At 48.1% G+C, this 21,489-nt stretch overlaps 1 protein-coding gene across 2 annotated transcripts; it reads left to right on the forward strand.

The window, feature by feature from the left end:
- The first annotated feature begins 7,349 nt into the window (after positions 1 to 7,349).
- On the forward strand, positions 7,350 to 20,735 carry LOC116229825 (maestro heat-like repeat-containing protein family member 2B). 2 transcript variants are annotated; one of them, XR_016459723.1, is made up of 34 exons: positions 7,350 to 7,429; positions 7,730 to 7,851; positions 8,003 to 8,125; positions 8,265 to 8,430; positions 8,586 to 8,684; positions 8,852 to 9,003; positions 9,405 to 9,548; positions 10,030 to 10,122; positions 10,394 to 10,463; positions 10,579 to 10,692; positions 10,778 to 10,851; positions 11,180 to 11,299; positions 11,445 to 11,552; positions 11,740 to 11,899; positions 12,027 to 12,067; positions 12,304 to 12,445; positions 12,570 to 12,622; positions 12,931 to 13,038; positions 13,215 to 13,334; positions 13,546 to 13,668; positions 13,804 to 13,959; positions 14,181 to 14,303; positions 14,612 to 14,691; positions 15,081 to 15,216; positions 15,333 to 15,425; positions 15,811 to 15,906; positions 16,081 to 16,204; positions 16,404 to 16,513; positions 16,979 to 17,131; positions 17,383 to 17,537; positions 17,693 to 17,804; positions 18,525 to 18,800; positions 20,040 to 20,194; positions 20,350 to 20,735. XR_016459723.1 is itself a non-coding variant. In XM_090123937.1 (31 exons), the coding sequence occupies exons 1-31, from the start codon at positions 7,405 to 7,407 to the stop codon at positions 17,742 to 17,744; spliced, it is 3,435 nt and encodes a 1,144-aa protein (XP_089980063.1). In that variant the 5' UTR covers positions 7,350 to 7,404; the 3' UTR covers positions 17,745 to 17,904. The 2 variants fall into 2 exon arrangements, 1 of the variants encoding a protein (XP_089980063.1); XM_090123937.1 differs by lacking the exons at positions 18,525 to 18,800; positions 20,040 to 20,194; positions 20,350 to 20,735 and having other exon boundaries at positions 17,693 to 17,904.
- Positions 20,736 to 21,489: the final 754 nt, after the last annotated feature.

Here is a 21,489-nt window from a genome sequence, read left to right on the forward strand (position 1 = left end):
AGACATAAAGAGACGCATTAGTGGAGGTAGTAGATCTACTGTCTAGGTACCTTAGTGGGATTTGAAAACAAATTCAAATCTCTGCTCATCTATTTTTTGTATATGTGGTGGATAAAATTTGAGTCCCACTTCTTGGAAATGTTCCTCCTTATATAAACAGTTAGGTACTCACTGGAATAGCAGCAGGCACCCATCTGCTGACTGAAGTTCTTAACTCCCTGTTAAGCTAAGTGACACTCAGTTTTCATGAAAAAGTTTTAAACCTGTTGTAGAATAGAAGTACTTTTAACATTTTATATCACATCTACTTTCATCTCTAGGAGTAAATACTCATTTGTTTTTCTGAAGACTGTCAGAGAGAAATATGCAATTAATTATCAGTCCTTCAGGAATTCTGTTCCTGTATCCTGAAGAAAAGAGGTATTAAAATGAGAACCTTTCTGGGATGAAACAATTTTCATATATTCTGCAGCCTAAGAGCAGGACAAATAGTGAGACAAACAAGGATTCTAGCTTGATAAGATCTAAAATCTTGATTAAAAACTCATGGCTTAAAAAAATAGAAGGAAGCAGAGTTGTGGGTTGCACAATAACCGTGGCGTGTACTGTTTTCTTGAAAGAAGCATTCATCCATATTATAGTATTTACCCTAATTTTAGGAACAGCATGCATGTTTAGAGACTTCTTTTTTTTAAAGTGTATAGTATAAGACAAGTAAAGATACTTTTAAATACAGAACTTGAAACAAGCAAAGGGAAAAAATAAAGTATCATTTACTACCCACTCACATGTGATGTTTACTATGCTGTACATTATGCAACTAAATTGTACCTTGTTCAAGCATGGATGTCCAACCTTTTGGCTTGCCTGGTTGGACGTATGTACATTGGAGCATTTCCCTGGATATCACTCTTTCACATAAATTTAATTTATTTATTAATAGTCTCTTTGTCATTAAGCAAAGCAAACAATGCTAAACAAAAGAGGTTTCTAAAATGCTAAGTCAGACACATATCCAATGTCCTCATTAATCAACATTTTCTGCCCTATGACTTTTCTTCTTCTCCTAATAAATGGTAAATACCACACATTCTGTTGTTCTGTGCTGAAAAGGCTATTTCGATAGCAAGAAAACAACACAGTCTGTCCCTCCTCCTTTTATCCCTAGGACTTGTTTTACCATCTAAATTTTGAAGCTTCCAATGGCACAAAGAAGCAATAGCTGCCGTGGAGAATTATGCAATGTTTTCCAGCATATTCAGCTATTTCTCCCTTCCAGTCATTCTGCCAGGAGCAGCACTCCTTTCAGCCATATATGGCTAGCCTTACTTTTGAGACCATTAAAGTTGCCTCTTCATCAGCCAGAGGAGTGGGTCTGGCAGTACTGATGAGTAATGTTCCCAAGGAGCCAAGTGTGTTGCCTTGTAATGATCCCTAACCCTGCTGGATTGCCTCTGCTCATAACTGCCTCCCCAGAGAAACACTGAGTTGCAAAATCTTCACATCAGGCAAACTTCACTAGGAAATACCTTGCTGCATTATGTGAATTTGCATCACATTCATTACATGTACACTTGGGCTATTTCCAAGTGTGTTTAGGTATTGATTTGTAATACATTAACTCAAGTCAAATATTTTGAATTTTTTTATAATCCTTTATTACTGCAGGACAATGACATTGGAATGTTTAGTGTTCTGAATGACTGATCACTCACATCTAAATGGCTTGTGCCTTTAGAGATTAATTTACGATTTGCTGCACTCTCTTCCCATATACTGACAGGATTTTATGTGTCTTCTGATTGTCCTGTGAATTGTTCAGAAAGAACCGTTTTGCATCTGCGGAGGCAATAACCTGAGTCACTGTAGACTGCACAAGTGTGCTGCTGATTAAAGACAGATATTATAAAGTAATTGCAAGTTTTATTGCTATTTTATAACCTCCAGTAAGGATAGCAGACTGCGTGTGAGACCTATACTATTGTTTTGTTGTGTTCATTTCAGTTTGATTTGTGGCCTCCACATGATTTATGAGCATGGCACACTTTTTTTTTTTCTGATTCTGAGCTTTTTATCTCTCTTGATTTCTTCTGTAGTGCTAACAGAAGTGCAAACAGAAAGAAAAACTAAGAAAAGGAAATGTATAAAAACAAACTGAGTGCATTAGTTCTGCAGTCCTTCCTTATGCAAAAGTTATTACAGAACCCCAGTTTGCAGAACATGAATCTGCAAGTTACTTAAGACAGTGGTAAATCTTGAAAATGATATGTTCTTTGTGGGGCAACATAATAAGCAATTTTCTGTATAGGTCTTCTGAGTAATTTTGTTTCTCACTGGAATAGAATATGAGAATATCCAAGCTAACATCCTGGCAGAAAAACAAATAGCTCATGGAAGAATCCCATTCTTAAATGAGAATCTAACAGCTTTTAGGAAAATTCCAGTTCCCATTATATCTGTGAAAATTAAGTGATTTTAAATTCACGCAGCTATTACTCTGCCCTGTGAGTTTGGAATATATTTCTGCATGGTTAAGAAGACAGGAAGAGTAGGAAATAGATGAATGACTTTTCATTTTACAGCACCACGAAAAGCTTTTAAAAGTCCATTTGATATAAAAAATAAATAAGCATCTATGCATATCAGGGCTATTCTAGCAATCTCAGCATCTCTGTAACATCACAGGCAACTCAGATTTCTTTTCTGCGGTTTCCAGTGTCCTCCAAAACACTTGAACAAAATGACATCCTGGCAATACATTCTTTTCTCCCAGAGTCTGTTATGCTATTTGTAATATATATTCCACACACACATTTAATGACAAGATAAGTGTACAAAAAAGGCAAGTATCCCAAATATAAGGTCCTCATAAATTCAAATGACTGAAAATTGGCTTTACTTCGCACTTCATTACTTCTTGCTGTTAGAATTCCACCAATAATGTCTTATAAGATGCAACACCATATGCCTTCTGATTGTAAGCAAGTCTAAGGAAGACTATATTTATTCTTCACAGTCTTCCAGAGCACCATCCTCTATTGTGCTATAATTCTGCTAAAGAACAGGACTTGTTAGAAGACTCCGCTTCTTTTCTGGACAGAAGAACAGGTCTCTTGGGTTAAGTTTTTGATTGAATGTGTTGCTTTGATGAATGTGTTGCTGTTCAGAGGGACTTTGATAGAACAGAGGGATGGCCAAAATAGTTTTGATAGAGTTGAAGAAAGGCAGATGACAAGTCCTGGCCCTGAAAATAAATAACAGTACATGCTGGGGGCCAACCTCTTGGAAAGCATCTTGGCAGAAAAGAAGCCAGGAGTCCCAGTTGAATATCAAGCTGATCATGAACCAGGCAAATCCTTGTGGCAAAAGAGACCAACAGCATCCTGAGCTGCATTAGGCAGAACAGATAGTTGAGGGAAGTGATCCTTCCCTTCAGCTCAATGCTAGTGAGACTCATGAGGAATGCTGGGTCCAACTCTGTTCTCCCCACTACAAGGGAGACATGAGCTTACTGAACTGTCTAGTGAATGGCCACTAAGATGACTGAGGAACTGAAGTCTCTGTCATTTGGGGAGAGGCTGAGAGAGCTGCAATAGTGCAGGTTGGAGAAGGGAATGCTCAGAGAAGTCTTATCCAGGCTGGGCCCTGGGCATTCTAGTCCCAGACATCTAAAGTTGTGTCCATGCTGGACTTCAGGTTAAATTAGTAATTGTTTTACAGCATCTATGACTAATCTAACTGAGTGGTTAGAAAAGAGCACTGAAAGAAATTTTAATGTCAGAAAACATGTGACTGTTACTGTTGGTAAAGAAATCAAGCAAAGGCCCCCCCAGTGAGGTGCTAACTCCTGCTATAAATGAGTAAACATGTAAGAGGCTTTCAGTTCACTGCACCCAAGTCTGCATGAAATCACGTTTCAGCTTCTGTATCAGCATCAGCAATGTAATCATTTGCTTTGGCTCTGAGGCTTATCCTTCTTAGTATTATAAAGAGACAGTGAGTTACATGTATTCATTCACAGATTATGTTGAAATGTTTAGCTATTGTTTCTGGATATCTGAGGAAACTGGAGAATGACAAAGGAGGACAATTCCTGTTTGAGTAATGCTACCTTGTTTCTACATAGCTAGCAGTCATATTAGCAAATCATTGATTTGTGGTCAGGAGCAGAAGTGAAAGCAGATTTAATATTAAAGGCTTTTTTTTAAAGGTTTTTTTTTTTTTTTTTTTTTGGTTACGATACACTCTTCATCACATTGCATTCATTTGCTAATATCCATCCCTGAGAAAGATCTTTTTCTATATATCTCATGATCCTACTGGAGATGTAGCCAATGGAGGGAGCTATAAGATATACTGAAAAGCATTCCATTGTTTGCATCTCCATGACTGACAGGAGAGTAGGAGAGTAGTAAGGCTATTCTGCATTAAAAAAAAAAATTGCTTTTCACATAGATATCTTGATCTTTTGGCAGCATAAATGCCAAACAGATGTTGCTTTCTTAAAAATAAGCAAGCAAAAAAAACCCAAACCCAAATCAAATGACACCAAACAACCAAAAAACACGAAGCAATGCCTCCTGTTTATTACAAAACAGTAGTTATATATAGTGTCAAAAAGATAAAACAGCACATGACCTGAGTGTGATCTTTCCCTAAATGTTTCCAAATGCTTCAGTTTTTCTGCTAAGAAAATGCAAAGCTGATGATTCACACTGAAAATAATTATTATTCAAATGTTTCATTTTAATAGCTTTTTTTTTTCCTTATTTTTAATTCTTTTCACCTATCATCACCTACTTATGGCGAGAGATGTATTTCTATTGATTGGGAGAGTCTAGAGGATCTTTATTGCTTTATCTGCTTTGCCTTAGGTGTATTGAAGTCTCTTGGCTGCAAGAATCTCTCCATTTAAATTTTACTAGCTTACTGATTGTACTTATTAAATGGAATTCTGAACCAGATCTGATTGGTGAAACTAAATTCTCAGTGTCTTGTCTGTGAAGAGCGTTTTTATCAAATAAATGCTGCAGAAAGAGGGTGTCAGGTATCTCTGGAAGGCAACCTCATCAATCTTTAATGTCACTGCATCTTTCAGTGAGGTGATAAGAGAAGCGTGGGGAGAAAAATGGCCATGGAGATACATGATAGAGCCATGTAATATTGCATGTCATTAATTAGCTATTGCCATGTACGATGCTGATGAATTAGATAGCCAGTCAATTTATTAACAACTCCTGTGAGCAGCATGTTGTACTGTGTAGTAGAGGCTTTCTGCTTTTGGGAGCCTCCTGCCCAGAAACAGACTTTGTGAACTTAGATTATTTTCATCTGCAGACTTGAAAACAGACAGCTGGGCTTTCCTAGCCCTTTACTATTACATGCAGTATCCTTGGTGCAAATCTGGTGGTTTAATGTGGAACTTTTCTGTTGCAGTGCTAAGTGAAATAAATTTTCATAAACATTCACAGTCAGTTTTGTGAAAGAACATTTTATTTTGCCTCCCAGCCCTCTATTAGTCTATATTACTGTCAGCTGTTACATTTCACTTGGGAAGTTGCCCTTTCAAACTTAGGGCTAGCAAAACGTCAGACTTCTCCAACAAAGAGGGAAGCAGTGTCATGCACTTAAAACATGTTAGAAAAAGTATTTGATCCTAAGTATTTGGAAAAACAAAAACAAAAACCCACAACATTTTTACTACATAAAGGAAAAAATTCAAAACTATATATTGCTGTATAATCAGATACTGTATCTGAATTTGGAAGCTAAGGAAACAAGAAGTATTTGTCTTCCTGTTACTTGTGATTTTACCAAATTCACTATATAGAATCACTGAATTGCTCAGGCTGGAAAAGATCATGGAGTCCAACCACAACCTAACCATACCACCCTAACTCTAACAACCCTGTGCTACATCATGTCCCTGAGCACCACATCCAAACTGTTTTTAAACACACCCAGGGATGGTGACTCACCTCCTCCCTGGGGAGCCTATTCCAGTGCTTAACAACCATTTCTGTAAAGAAGTGTTTCCTGATATCCAACCCTGGCACAACTTGAGGCCATTTCCCCTCGTCATGTCACCTGTCAAAATGAAGATCGTATTTTATGCTATTGCATGTTTTTTTCTTAACATTCTGTATATGGTTATGAAATCGGATTTTATATTCTGCATAATCAGTAGTCTCCACCAGACTTTCATTTTTAGAATTATTAATAAATCTCAATCAAGACAAGTAAACAGACATTTGAATGTTTCCATAGTCGCAGTTTTACTGCACTGTGTCTTGTTTGTCAGCAATAATGCAATTCATAAGGACAAATTCCAATTTGACTGGAAAAATAAATGCTTTCTGAAGTGGTATATATAGAATCTCAATTAAACAGATATTGTAAAGATAAATTTAATTCCATGACTTCGTATAGTATAGTTCCTATTACTGTTATGTGTTATTGCTTTCCTTTGAGTAATCATACATATACAATTAATAAATGCAAGATGGAAAACACGTAAATAGCGAGTGATTTGTTTGCAATTGAATAGTGATCTAAAATCACTACATTTGTTCATGAGTTGAATTCTTTCCAAATATGAGATATTCCTGAGAGCATTTGTATTAAATGTTTAAGATAAGATAAAAATGGAATTCATTTGAGAGCTGTCTTTATAAAATTCATATCACAGCTGCATTTGCCTAATGACTTCAGTTTGAGTCACACAAATCATGACTTTTGAAAAATAAAAAGTTGAGACTGATATCAGTTTAATATTCATATTATTAAGGAAAAGTGTTACAGGTGACTTCTGAAGTTATTGTAGTGGAAGACATGAAAAGTATTTTTCCATTATTCATCCTAGATTCACTTTGTGCCACACAATTAATATAAACAAACTGATCTGTTTATTCTAAGCTGCCTTTAGCCTTTACACGAACAGATACCAACACAGAAAGTTATTTTTAATTGTAGTTACATATATGCATTACAAAACCGCTATTATTTTCTGTTCTTCCCATATGTATTTGTTCTAAAAATGTTTAGAAATGAAACTTAGGCACAGAATTGATCTCAAAGTGTTTGTAGAAATCTGTACCTCAAAGGCACTTGGAAAAACACTTATCAAATAATACTGAAAGAAAATATTTTTCTGACTTTGAGACTTAAATATAGAGGGCAGTTCCATGGACACATGAGATGATCATAGTGTATGATCATCACAGAATCATAGGACCCAGCCCAGGGCACATCATTCTCTGTGAGGTGGCACTCCTTGCTGTGATGTCACAGTTGTTGCTTTCACCCCTGTGGCAGCGGTGGGAGCGGTGGCTCAGTCCGCTTGTGGGACGCGCAGGAAGTGAACCCAGAGAGAGCTTTGTGTCTATCTGGAAACATCCTGCTGTGATGGAGTGGCTGAGAGCCCTTCGAGGTGAGGTCCCTCCACCTCTCTGGACACCGTGACGCTGCCCGAGCACGTGTGTGCCACCAGTGTCTCTTTAGGATGTGCCAGCAGCACTGTTCTTGCTCTGCTGAGTGCAGCCGCCCATCGTGGTTTCCCCAGTACCCCAGCAAGGGGAAGGCTCTCTCCCCTCTCCCTGCCAACCACACATGTGCCAGCACAGCCCACCCCTACTGTGGGGCTGGAGGAGCATTCCTCCCAGAGCTGGCCAGATGCTCGGCCCTGGCTCCAAGCAACACCAGTGACAGCTGCTCTGCTCTTTCCTTCCAGGTCTCTTTGCCTGTGTGGGCTGCATGCCCAGACCTACACGTCGCAGGGAGAGAGGCAGGGTGGAAAGCCCTGTCCCCACCTGTGCCGTGAATTTACTGCTGCAGCGCCTGCAAGACCAGGAGGTGAGCTGGGGACGTCCAACCATCAATCCTTGCCCTGGTTCTTGTCCCGTGAGTGCCAGGCCCCGGCAGCTCATCGGCATAGCGATGGGTGGCAGCGGGCGGCTCCCCGGGAACAAGGGCAAAGCAAAACGTGACCTATCCCTGTCCCCAGGGTGACCGAGCGCAGGCGTACTGCGAGCTGGAGCACGTCCTGTGGGAAGGTGACAGCCGCCCGCCGTGCGGAGTGGTGAACCGGCTGCTGGCAGAGGTGTCCCAGGACCTGACAGCAGCCCAGGTGAGGGGTCACTCCTGAAGGCAAAGGGAGCCGCCTGCCCGCGCTGGTGTTCTGCTGGCAGACGGCAGTGGCTGAGCCCTTCCAAGGGAAGGCGTCGGGCAGTCTCCTGTGCCGTGTGTCACCAGTGACTCTTTTTCAGGGCGTGACGGACAGCATGAGGACGGCTGCCAGCAATGTCCTGGTGGCTCTGGCCCGGACACACTTCAGCTTGGTGATGGCCGAGCTCCAGGGCCACCTGAAGGCCACACGGGAGATGTCCAAGGAGTTCGTGCTTGTGACCCTGGGCAAACTCTTCAGCACCTATGGTAGAGTGCCCTCAGCCTCCTGATGCCTATGATAACCAGGCAAAGGGGTCTCTCCCCTTGCACATGATCTGCGTAGAGCTGAGGGATGCAGGGCTGCAGCCTCTCCTCCCTCCCTGCTGAGGATCTGACCGTGCCCCTCTCCTTCCTCTCTGCAGCTCCACAGTGCATCTCCTTTGTGTGGCTGACGCTGGCTGGCCTGCGCAGTGTGGTGGGCCAGGTGAGGAGTGGTCGGACCCTGCGCATCGCTTGTGCTGGTGAGTGCTGGCCCCAGAGCAGGGGGGCTTGGGACAGCCCTTGCACCTCACCCTGCTGCAGACTCTCGCAGGCTCCTTTTTCTCTTGTTTTGTTTTGTTGTGGTTTTTTTTTTTTTTTTTAATAATTAATTCTTCATTTATTTTTTTGTTTTGTTTTGTTTTTCCAGTTGTGAAACAATGGATGGACGGCGTCAAGATTCACATGTCCTCCGGAAAGCAATGTCCCTGGCCTGCCACAGAGAAGGAACAAATCTATGAGAATCTTGATGAGCTCTTCTTCTCTGTGGTGAGGAACTGGCAGGACTGCAAGGAGGAAGAGGTGAGCACTGCTGCATTCCCAGCCCAGGATGGCAGTTGGGGCATCCATGTCGACAGCTCTGTATGTGCCCAGCAGGCTGAGAGCAGAGGGGTGACAAGAGGGTGTGGGCTGGCTCTGCAAAGGGCTCCAAACTGGCTCTGTGCTTGGGGCTGGATCTCTCTGCCAGGGAGCAGCCACATGTCACAGCACTGTGACAGGGAGAGCTGGGGATGAGGGTGTAGGGAAAACCTGCCTGTCCAGGGAGAGCGAGCCCATCTCCTGCTGGGCACAGGGATATGGGGAAGGGGAAGGGGAAGGGGAAGGGGAAGAGGAAGGGGAAGGGGAAGGGAAAAAGAAAGCCCTCTCTGTAGGAAGGGCAGACCTTCAGTCTTTGATGCCGGGCCTCTGCCATCCCTCTCCAGGACAAACAGGCCGTCCTTGGAGCTGTGGCTGCCATGATGACTGTCCTTCTGCAAGAGGAGCTGCCCCGAGAGCACGTCTGGGAGCAGTTCCTCTGGCTCGTGCACCCGTGTCAGGAAATCCAAGACACCTGCAGGGTGGCCAAGGTGAGATGTTGCGCAGGGCTCAGTGTGGATGTGGCCCATGTAAGTGCCACGAGGGGTCAGGGGGATGCAGGGAGGAGGTGGGCAGCCCTTGCAGAAAGAAGGAACAGGTGTTCAAGGGAGGTTTGAGGCTTCCTGATCTCTTCAGTCAAGGAAGGAACAACATGGACAGGAGCCAGGAGGAAGCCAAGAGTCACTGGTGCCCATCTCCTGGGGATGGGAGGCTTCACCACCACCACCGTGGGGCTCTTGCTTCTGATGGGGGAGAAGAGGACTGCTGGGTGGGAAATGCCAGCAAATGATGCCCAAACCCCAGGGCTCAGTTGAGAGCAGAGACTCTCTTGGTGCTGCTGGGAGGGGGGGACAAACAAGAACACCTATGCAGGAGCTTCTCCCAGCAGACAAACCACTGGGAAACAGTTCCTCTGCTCCCACGTGGCTAGATGTGGCTTCAGCCCTTTCTTCCTCTCCTGGTCTCTTGCAGAGCCTTCGTATGTTCCTGGAGGCCTTAGAGGGAGTTCAATCTGTCATCCCGAAGGACAAGTTTCTGGCTATCACCAGTGCCGTGTTCTACCAGGTAAGGGGAGCCTATCCTTGTGCACACAGCAGTTTCCCTCTTGGCTAAGCCTCAGGAGGACTGCAAAGCTCTGAGTCTCTGACGGCTGCTCAGCCTTAGCTCCTGCATGCCCGTGGCTGATCCAGAGCCCTCCGGGATGCTGTTGGGCAGGCTGGGTTTTGTCTGCATGTCCTCTTCCTGAGAGTGCCAAGGGACACAGGAGCTGGCAGCACAGTGCCTTTTCCATCCTCAGTTCTGATGTGATTTTCTCAAATGGACTTTGTTCCCACAGCTCTCTGATGACACCAGGCAGCACAGCGAGGCTGATAATGCAGAGCTGACCCACTGCATGATGCTGCAGGGTAAGGAGAGGAGCTTTGGCGATGCTTGCCAGTGCCCTGGCCGAAATATCACTCTCTAACCTCACGAATGGGCACGAATTGCTCACTAACACAGCACGGGATTTCTTTCCTGCAGCCCGAATCTGCCCAGAGGAAACAGTCCTCTTTCTGCAGTCGCAGCTGGGTGATGAGTGGGAAGCTGGATGCGTGGCAGCCCTGGGTCTGCTCAGCACTCTGGCTCGCTCTGATGGTCAGTACCAGGAGTCGGAACTTCCAGGGATCCCTTTTGCCATCTGAGTTGTGCCTTGACACATACTTCTGTGCATCTCTTGCAGAGCCCGCGATGACAGAGAAGTTGCCGCAGATTGCAGAGGCTGTGCAGTGTGTGTGCAGTGACCCAAGGACTGGGGTGAGCTGTCTGAGGAAAGAAAGCACTGTTGGGGTGGTGATGCTGCTGCCAACACAGGCAGGGCTGGGGTGATCGGGGCTGTTCTGGGGCATTGACCACATGGTCACGATGGCTCCTGTGGGGAGAGCAGGCAGAGTGGAGCAGTCAGGTCCCTGTGCTGTGCACGGAAAGTGCATAGCCTGGTGCTAAGGCCTGGGGGCCTCAGGGGCCAAGGCTTCTCCTCTGCTTTTGTTGTCTCTGCTCATGCCCAGAGGGCTGCCCTGATGAGCAGGTGGCTTCCCTTTGCCTTCTGAGCAGGAAAATCACAGCCACAATTGACTCCTGACAGGTGAGGAGGGCCATTCTGCACTTCATCAAGGATCTGCTCAGCGCTGACACCTGGAGCTGCTCAGCCTGGGATGTGGTGGGGCACATCTTCAGTGAGTTCAGCCGCACCACAAGAAGAAGGGTAAGGATAGTGGGCAGCATCTTCCTGTGGAAGACCCCTGCTGCTCAGAGGCTGGCACAGAAGCAAGGGTGGGGCCACACCTGAGCCTCCTGAGTGGCTCTTGAGAACTGAGTGTAACCGGTGCTTCAACATCACTGTTGTGCAGGCAGCCGGAGTCCTTTCTGCCCAGGAAGCCAAGGAAGAGGGAGCTCTCCAAGAGCTGTGTATGGACATCCTGGAGTCACTGGATGTCTCTGCGAGAGGGATGACCAAAGTAAGTCACACTCTGCCCTGCTGCCACTCCTTGCCTTCGCACCACATGTTCCTCGTCGCATTCCAACACCCCAAGTCTATTCTCCAACGTGCTCTGAAGCACACAAGACTCGGGGAAATTCAGAGTCCTCTTCATCTCTGAGTGGAGGCAGAAATGCTGACACGCTCAACTGCCTCATTCCCTACAGCTCCTGTGGCCGCGGCTGCTGCTGTACGTGGTGCCAGCCGAGTACACCGGCATGATGATTCCAATCTCCCGTTGTGTCCAAGCCCTGGCTGAGAGAGGGGATCTGACAGTGCAGGACGTGGAAGAACTGGATCCCCATTTCCTCAACTCCATGTTTCAAGGTAGGAGGAGAGACTCCCCCCGTGAGCTCTGCTGACCCATGTTAGCACCCAGAAGGGAGAGCGGAGGTACGTGTGGCAGGGCATGGAGTGTCTTGGAGTCTTACTCAGCACTTCTTTCTCCCTGCAGGCCCACTGCTGACTCCCCAGATACTGCTGGCACGTCTGCTGGTAAGTAGATGCTCCAGAAGCCGATACCACAAGCCCCAAGGAGGAAACAGCATGGCCGAGTGTGCCAGCACCTGCTTCACTCCTGGGGATGCCGTTCTCTTCTCTAGCTTGCAGTGTCATGGGCAAAGCTGTTGGCTGCTCCTTGCCCATCAGGGCAGAGCCAAGCTGCTTCCCTCCTGGGGCAAGCCGCTTCTCTTGCTTCAGAAGTGACCCAGTTTCTCCTTGCTCTTGCTCAGGTGGTGGCAGGGAGCCCTTTTGCAGGCAGCGAACTCCAAGCCGCTGCCTTGCTGCTCATGCAAAACCTCCACAGCAAGATCCACAGAGCTGTGGGGGCCATGTGGGCTGCTGAGATTCCCCTCCTGCTGCAGCGTCTCGAAGGTAAAGTACTGGTGGGGGGGGAGAGGTGGAGTGGGCAAGTACCCCGGCCAAGCCAGGTTTGCTGCAGCTCTTCTTTTGTAGCTTGATTCCAAGTAAGGCTCTTTTGCTTCTTGTTGCTGTGCAGGGAAAGATGAGAGCTTCGCAGACTCAGCAGAATGGGAGCACCGTCTGCTAAAGGTACAGCATTGCAGGGAGACACGGTGCAGGGAAGTGCTTGCCTGCCACAAGGAGCCCCGCTCCCATTTGAGCCACCACACAGGCACAGGAACAGCCTCTCAAAAGCTGCTGTGGAGCGGCTGCATGCCTTTGTGGCGCTGCCTCTTCCTCTTTGTCCCAAGCCCAAGGGGGGTCTTAGGAGAGGAGTGGCAGGTGGCTTTAAGGGAGGGAATGCTGGAGGAAGCTGGTCCCCAGAAGGCTGTGGCAACTTGGGAATGTGGGAAGAGGCAAAGGGCATGGGAACATTGGCTTTTCCTGTTCTCCAACAGTTCCTGAGGGCATCGCTGACCATTGTGGAGGATGAAGCCTGGACGAAGGCCCTGAGCTGCGAGCTGAGCCGGCGGCTGAGCAGCTCCCCCAGCAGCTCTGGAGAAAAGGTGAGTTCCCCCTGGCTCTACCCAGTGGTGCCCAACTGGGGCTGGGGCTGCAGCTGGTGCTCTGCTCTCAGCAACTCCCAGGGAGCATGGGTCCTTCCCACCTGGCCCTCTCCCAGCAGGTCAGGCTGCTGCCACATCTCACCTTCTTCCTTCCCATTCCTTCCCTTCCCATGCAGTCTTTCCTGTACAAGGCCCTGGGGACAGTTCTGGGAGCTTGTAAGGAAGTCCTCCACATCCAAGAGAAGCTGCTGCAGCACATGGAGGAAACCAACGCAGAGGAGACATCCGAGGCCCAGGTGAGCTCTCCTCCCAGCCAGCTCCTGCGAGCATCCCCGCTCTGTCCCTGGGGCAGAGGGCTTCCCCTGGCCCTGCTCCGGGCCATTTGATCTCCTCAGTTTCCTGTCGTTTCCTCCAGGCGAGGACCAGCCCAGCCACTGTGGCTGGCCGTGACAGTAGGTTCAGGCCTGTGCCAACAGCCCCCCTCCCCTCCCTTTTTTTTTTTTGCAGGGAATGATCTCTCTTCTCAGCCATGCTGCTGAGAGCAACTTCCACACAGTCCTGGACACACTCACCATGTTTGCGTCCAGGCTGTGCAAAGGCCGGAGTGGGAGGATTTCCAGACGCAAGAAGGTGAAGCATTACGGGTTTCCATCTTGGCTTTCTTCTGCCTTATTTTCACAGCAGCTCCTGCCCTGGGAGCCCAGGTGCATCGCGGGGCACTGGGGGCTGTTGAGCGAGCATCTAAAGGCATTTCTCCTCACACAGACGGAGCTGGACAGCACGAGAGCTCAGGCCACACGCAACGCTCTCATCCTCGCCCATGGCAGCTTGGCACTGCAAGCCTCCAAAGAACAGCTGCTTGCCCGCCTGGAGGGAGACATCGTGGGCAACATCCTGCTGCTGTACAGCTGCAGCTGTCAGGTGAGAGCTCGAAGCGTGCCAGGGTGTCTGAGTGCCCAGCTGCAGCCCCTCCACGTGGGGGGATGCTGAGATGGGCCTTCTCTTTCCAAAGATCCTTTGGGGAATGGTTTGTGCCCAGATGAAGATCCAAGCCCTTCCCTTAGGATTGCCCCCACGTGTCCCCCTTACAGCCCTTGGCCCTTCCCGCAGTTCAGAGAATGTTCTTCTCTCTTGGGCCCCAGGACTTGCAGAACAAGCTTGCGCTGGTGCAGAGCATCACTGACTTCAGCTCTGCCTTCCATGCTGTGGGTGGCTCCGCCTTCTTTAACCCCTCCTTGAAGAGCAAGCTGATGGAGATTCTGATGGTGAGTGCCTAGAGCCAGGGCTCTCTGCAGAGGAGTTCTGGGCTGTGCCACGAGGCTCACTTCCCTGGAGCCATGCAGGTTTCCCTCAGCCACACTCTCCAGCTGGTGGGGACCTTGGGTGCTGGCAGGCAGCGGCTGGCAGCTGGCTAGACCCACCAGCTGTGGAGCTGCTGCATCCTGCAGTGCTTCCATGGAAAATGTGGGAGCGATGGGGCTGGTGTGTGGCAGTTGTTTCTGTCTCTGGGCCAGGCAGAAGAGCTCTTGCGTGCCCCTTGCCCACTTTGACAATGTCTCTCTGGTACTTGCAGGACTTGCTGAAGAAGTATTACTTGGGCACCCCTGTATCCCCAGTGCCCCTGAAGGTGGTTCTGGCCCTGGAGCAGTTGAGGTAAGGGCGGGAGCCACTAGGGTTGCAAGGCAGGATGGTGGTCCCCCTTCTGGGTAGCTGCTGAAAGCCTGAAGGGGGTGAGGAGCTGCATCTTTAAGAGAGATGGCTGGGCTGCTGTGGCTAGTGAAGCTGAGATTCTGGGCAGGGAGAAATGCCTGGTGCTCCTGTCCCCTGTCAAGGAAGAGAAGGGAGACCTGGGGCCTTCTTCCCTTCAGAGCAGGAGGTGGTTCACTACTGCTGGAGAGGAGAACTGAAGACAGTGCTCAGCAGCACAGGCTGGGGGTGTTGGCTTTGCAGCTGTCGATTAGGAGAAACTCAGATGTTGTCTGAACCATTCTGGAGAGCGCTGGTAAAAGCTTTTTGCTCTCTTCTTTCTTTCCTCCTATCAGCAAGTTGAAGCCCTCTTTAGGAAGCAAGGATGTACGTGAAATGTTGACTCTGTGCTTCAAGAACATTGTGACACACCCTTCAGCGGAGATGATGCTGAAGATCAGGGAGTCACATCAAGCAGCACGGTACCTGCAGGTAACTTGCCGTAACTTTCCTGGCCACCTCTGAGTCAGAACCCTACCTCAGCACACACGACCGATGCTCTGGCAACAGCCGTGATGCCACACCTCAATCCCCTCTCCTGCTTTCAGCTTCTGCAAACATCGTTGAAAGCTCTGGGCCGGCTCATGGTGGTCCTGCTCGAGACAGAGACCACCCGTGGCTTCTTCCAGAACATAGTCCATGTGAGTATGTGTGGGGCAAGGGAGAAAGCATAGTGCCCGTTGATAGCAGGGACAGAGATCTGGGGACTGAGAGGATGATCAAAGGGGGAATAATCTCCTGCTAATGGGCCAACTCACTGCGAGCTGAGAAATGGGCAGAGAAATGGGCCCTGCAGGAGGAAAGGCAGGAGCCAGCCCCTGGCAGGCCACAGCTGAGGAAAAGCTCCTGGGTTAGGGGGCAGGAGTGTCTGCAGAGAATGAGAGCAGCAGTGTCAGTGCTCAGTGAGGCGGGGGTCCATGTGGAGCCACAGGGCAGCCGTGAGGGAAACTGTTGGGAAAAAAGGAACAGGGAGAGGGATGGCAGGAAGGGAAAGAGGTCCACGGTGAGACAGATGCTCTGCTCCAGGTTCTGCAGAGATCAGTGACCTCAGACAATGTGTGGGAGCGCAAGAGGGCCCTGCAGACCTGCTCCCAGCTGCTGGCTGCTTGTGAAGAGCTTCTGGTGAGTAAAGAGCCCCACTGCATGCTCCCTGCTCCCTCCCCAGTGCCCCTGAGCTGGAAGGCGAGTTTCACCCAGCTGTGCATGCTGTGTCATGGCATGGGGAAGGCACAGGCAGAAGAAGCTAGGGAGAGCTGGGGCTGCCTACAGCTTTGTTCCTGCCTCTCGCCACTGCAGAGAGGAGATGCCTGCGAGAACTTTGGCTCCTTGGTGGGATTGCTGGCTCCGCTGACGTGTGACCCCATGCCCACATCCCGCCAGTTGGCCGCCACCTGCCTAAGCTCCCTTCTCCGAATCCAAGGTGAGTAGAGCGGGGTGCACCAGCCCTGTGCTCTCCTCTGCAGCACTACCAGAGCCCCATGGGCTGGGCCCTGTTTACAGGAGGGAGATGCACTGTGCACAGCTCTCTTCTTGTCCCCACCCTGTTCTCTGTCTCTCCCCATGGAAAGCAGTTCTGTTTCCAGAAGCATGACTTCCCTTTTTTCCCCTTGTCTTTCCAGCCAAGGCGGCCAACAGAGTCATTGAGACAGGAGACATCAGGAGCCTGTGTGAGGGGCTGAGTGACTGCAGCACCATCTCTCAGCTCCAGATCTCATCCAAACTGGCAAGAGTAAGTGGACCCAAAAAGGGGTGGTGGGATCTGAGTGCATAGGCTTCTGCATGACCCTATGCTGCCCCCAGCCTCTCACACCATTTCCAGAATGAGCTGTTACCTGGAGACTGCTTTTCTCAGCAAGTAGGTGGAGACTCTGAGCTCTCTCTGGCCGTCAGGTGCCCTGTGCAAGGAGCTGATTCCATGACGTGTGTGTGTGTGTGTGTGTGTGTGTGTGTGTGTGTGTGTGTGACTGTGGCTGCTGGGAGGTTGGCTTTGTAAGCAAACACCATGGGTGGAGAAGCTGAGAGAAGGCTCAACCGCCTTCCATATAAATAGCAGGGTATGGAGAGCAGGAGCATTGTGATTGCCTCCTGAATTACTGGCAAGCTGCTGAAGAAAATGCCCTCAAGACTCCTTTCTGTTTTGAAGAACTGCCGCAGAGCAGTGATGAGATCTCTCCTGCTTCTCTTTTCTCTGCAGATCGTGTGCAGAAACTTCCCTCTGGAACGCACCATTGACTTCCTGATGGCTATCAAGGAGACGCTGCGGAAAGGCAAAGGAATGCGTGTGCGTGCAGCTGGGAAGTGGATGACCACCTTTCTGCAGATGTACAGGAAGGACATCTGTCGGGATGTAAGAGACTTTCTTTCATGTGTCTTGGTTTTCCTCTGGCTGTTGCACTATGCCTTGTGCCATTTGCCTCTTGTGCTAAAGAAGCACAGCCTCAGTGCAGAACCAGGGCTTGGACAAGGTAGCTGGCATGCAATTTAGGCTTAGGCCTTGGCAGCATGTTAAGGGAGCAGGCTCATGTGCTGAATGTCCATGGCTAAGGCCTGCAGAATCAGGGATGCAGCAAGTTGTTCTTTCTCCCCTTCCTCTTTCAGGTGCTACCAATCCTCCACATCCTGCGCAGCTGCACATCATCCATGCAGCACAGCACATTCATGCCCTTCCTGTGCCAGGCGGTGGTCATCCTCATCCGCTGTCACCAAGAGGTCGTAATTGACAACTTCTCCCGGCTTCTTGGGCCCACAGACAGGTACCAGCACTCCTGCCCTTGCTTTTGCTGAGGTCCCAGTTGTAGCTTGCCTCTGTCAGAGGGATCTTGGGAGGAAGCAGATTTTCTTTTTTCCTCTCAAGCTGTGTTTGAGGCAAAAATTACTCTGTCACAACTTGTGACTCTCCTTTTTCTAGCGAGATGTGGAGGAGAATAAGAGAGTTTTGTCTACAGCGGTGGAGCCGATAGAAGAAAAAAGAGAAGAGCAGAGAAAAGCAGAGAAGGGAAGGGAAGGGAAGAGTGAATAAAGTAAGAGAGAAAAGGAAAAGAAGAAACAGAAAGGAAGAGAAAAAAGGAAAAGAAGAAACAGAAAGAGAGGAGAGGAGAGGAGAGGAGAGGAGAGGAGAGGAGAGGAGAGGAGAGGAGAGGAGAGGAGAGGAGAGGAGAGGAGAGGAGAGGAGAGGAGAGGAGAGGAGAGGAGAGGAGAGGAGAGGAGAGGGAAAGGAGAAGGGAAGGAAAAAGGGAAGGAAAAGGGAAAGAAGAAGAGAGAAGACGGTAGAGGAGAGAAGAGGAGGAAAGGGGAGGGGAGGGGAGGGGAGAGGGAAACAAAGCAGAGGAAAAGGGGAAGGGAAGGGAGGGGAAGGGAAGGGAAGGAAAAGGGGGAGGGAAGGGAATGGAAGGGAAGGGAAGGGAAGGGAAGGGAAGGGAAGGGAAGGGAAGGGAAGGGAAGGGAAGAGTGAAGAAAGGAAAAGAAATGGGAAGAGAGGAGAGGAGAGGAGAGGAGAGGAGAGGAGAGGAGAGGAGAGGAGAGGAGAGGAGAGGAGAGGAGAGGAGAGGAGAGGAGAGGAGAGGAGAGGAGAGGAGAGGAGAGGAGAGGAGAGGAGAGGAGAGGAGAGGAGAGGAGAGGAGAGGAGAGGAGAGGAGAGGAGAGAAGAGCTTAATAATGTATTATTTATTTTAAAAAATTAAATGCCAGAATCCTGGCTAAGAAGTAAAGATTATTTTTTCCCCATGTCTTCATTTTAATAGCTGCTGTCTCTTCTCCATACCGGTTACAGAATCACAGAATCACCAAACATCAGGGTTTGGAAGGAACCTTGAAAGATCATCTAGTCCAATCCCCCTGCCTTAGCAGCAGTGCCTTGATTAGGTCACACAGGAACACGTCCAAGCAGGTTTTGAATGTCTCCAGAGAAGAAGACTGTCAACGGTTTACGGGCTGGTTCAGCCCAGTTCTGTGACTAGTGGGGTGGAGGGATTTCGCAAAATCCGCGCCTCCAGAAAAAGGGAACAGAGGACCCCAAGGTAATTAAAAACAGCGGCAACGATCTGAGGAGAAACAAACTAATTTACTAAATATATTTTTGGAATGCAAGATAACACACATAATACAATATAATTAGAATTGAAGCTAATCAATCAAATATAATGAGAGAGAGAATGTCCGAAAGGTGGATAGGCCTCACCAAAACACTGAGGTGAGATGCGCAGTCCAGGTGACCTTGCCAGGAGTTATATCTCCTCTCTGTGACCACAAAGCCCCTTGGGGAATGTAGTTCTTCTCTTCCGGGCAGGTACCCAGAACTTGAGCATTAACAGTTAAACTCCCAGTGCCCTACATGATGTTATGATGTGGAATACCAAAAACCAAAAATCACAAAACCATGATAAAGACCCCACGGTCTCTCTGGGCAGCCCATTCCAGTGTTCTGTTACCTCACCATGAAGAAGTTTTTCCTCATATTTTTGTGGAACCTCCTGTGTTCCAGCTTGCACCCATTACCCCTTGTCCTATCACTGAATGTCACTGAGAAGAACCTGGCTCCATCCTCCTGATGCACACCCTTTGCATAAATATTAATGAAGCCACATCTCAGTCTCCTCCTCTCCAAGCTAAAGACACCCAGCTCGCTCAGCCTTTCCTCATAAGGGAGATGCTCCAGTCCCTTCATCATCCTTGTGGCTCTGCGCTGGACTCTCTCAATCAGTTTCCTGTCCTTCTTGAAAGGAAGGGCCCAGGACTGGACACAATACTCCAGATGGAGTCTCACCAGTGCAGAGTAGAGGGGGAGGAGAACCTCTTTTCATCTACTAACCACGTTCCTTCTTGTACGCCCCAGGATGCCATTGGCCTTCTTGCAGTGCTGGCTCATGGTCACCCTTCTGTTTACCAGGACCCCCAGGTCCTTTTCCCCTGTATTGCTCTCCAATGTATACTGGTATCTGGCATTGTTCTTGCCTAGACACAAGTCTCTATGCTTGCCCTTGTTGTATTTCATTACATTTCTCCCTGCCCAACTCTCCAGCCTGTCAAGGTGTCAATGGGTGTCAGCACAGCCTTCTAGTGTGTCAACCACTGCTCCCAGTTTTGTGTCATCAGCAAGCTTCTATCAATGCACTCACAGGGTGACTGGTGTGAAATTTAGGCTTAGGCCTTGGCAGCATGTCAAGGGAGCAGGCACTGCTCGTGTGCCGAATGTCCATGGTCAGGCCCTGCAGAATCAAGGATGCAGCAAGTCGTTCTTTCTCCCCTTCCTCTTTCAGGTGCTACCAATCCTCCACATCCTGTGCAGCTGCACATCATCCACGCAGCAGAGCACATTCATGCCCTTCCTGTGCCAGGCGGTGGTCATCCTCATCCGCTGTCACCAAGAGGTCGTAATTGACAACTTCTCCCGGCTGCTTGGGCCCACAGACAGGTATCGGCATTCCTGCCTTTGCTGTTGCTGCGGTCCCAGTTGTAGCTTGCCTCTGTCAGAGGGATCTTGGGAAGAAGCAGATTTTCTTTTTTCCTCTCAAGCTGTGTTGGAGGCAAAAATTACTCTGTCACAACTTGTGACTCTCCTTTTTCTAGCAAGATGTGGAGGAGAATAAGAGTTTTGTCTACAATGGTGGAGCCGATAGAAGAAAAAAGAGAAGAGAAGCCAGGGTCCACCTCTTCACAGACCTCATTTAAGAGCTTGCACTGGAGGTTAGGGTATCTTACAGGAGATTCCTATGTACCTGAGGCCTTCCAGGAGTGATCAGTTATTTTTTTCTTCTTCACCCCCCCTCCCCCCAGTCTTTGTTTCTGTGTCTATAGCTGTTGCATTCAGGCTTATCCTCACTTGCTGCAGCCTAGAACTTTGCTACCTTGCTGATATTGCTGTGCTTTCCATTGCTTTATAGTGATACACATGCATCTAGATTTTTTCAGTAAAGAAAAGTTATCAGTAATGTCTTCTAGAATGAACTTTGATAGTTTTTACAGCCTTCAATTTTATGATTTAAATCACTGAAATTAGATGAAATTAGTTTTCTCCTGAGAACAGTTGGATTCTCAATGTTCTAGTCAAAGTCTGCATGCCAAAGCAAGGAGAGCGGAAGATGCAGTCAAATCCTTTGTTTGAAGCACACATGCAGTTTGGCCAGCCTGACGAGCTGCAAAAGTTTGTCTGTTCAATGATGCTATACTCTAAGGACTGTAGTTAGTTTTCTAATCAGGCTCTATGATTATGTCCAATCTATGACTACTTTTTATTATTGGTCATTTAAAAAGATTTTCCACTAGGTTGCAAAAATCTTCCCAATTAACCTTACAAAACAGGTCAAACTCCTGCACTACAGACTGGAGAAAATAAAATATTCAATGCAAAGGTTGGCAGGACTACTTTTTACCGTTGGCTGAAGGATATGATCCCCTGAGTTTATTCTCAAGGAAGTCTGAACCATTTGTGCTGAAACTTTCCAAAGACAATCGCATTATGCAAACATCAGATATGGTCATTGTGGGTAACTAAAGTGTGCATAATCATAAAGACTCGGAAATAGGGGGTTTTAATGGAATCTATATCTCCATCTGCTTTAGAATTTATTCCAGCTGCTTATATTGCAATAATCCCAAAATAGGTAAAGTGCTACCCAGATGTCTGGCGGATCCCTTGATGTTTATTAAACTCTGAATGCTGAAAGTATATTGAGAAAGCTTCAGTGAGTATTCCATTCTCCAGAGATT

Source organism: Phasianus colchicus, chromosome 1 (genome assembly GCF_987193195.1).
Source record: "Phasianus colchicus chromosome 1, bPhaCol1.hap1.1, whole genome shotgun sequence".
Taxonomy (NCBI): Eukaryota; Metazoa; Chordata; class Aves; order Galliformes; family Phasianidae; genus Phasianus; species Phasianus colchicus.

What these genes read in the sequence shown, in the direction of transcription:
- LOC116229825 (XM_090123937.1), top strand. Translation starts at nt 7,405, where the DNA reads ATGGAGTGGCTGAGAGCCCTTCGAG. An exon ending in AGGAGACATCCGAGGCCCAG is followed by an intron (nt 13,335 to 13,545) that starts GTGAGCTCTCCT and finishes TTTTTTTTGCAG; the next exon opens with GGAATGATCTCTCTTCTCAG. An exon ending in CTTCTTGGGCCCACAGACAG is followed by an intron (nt 17,538 to 17,692) that starts GTACCAGCACTC and finishes TCCTTTTTCTAG; the next exon opens with CGAGATGTGGAGGAGAATAA.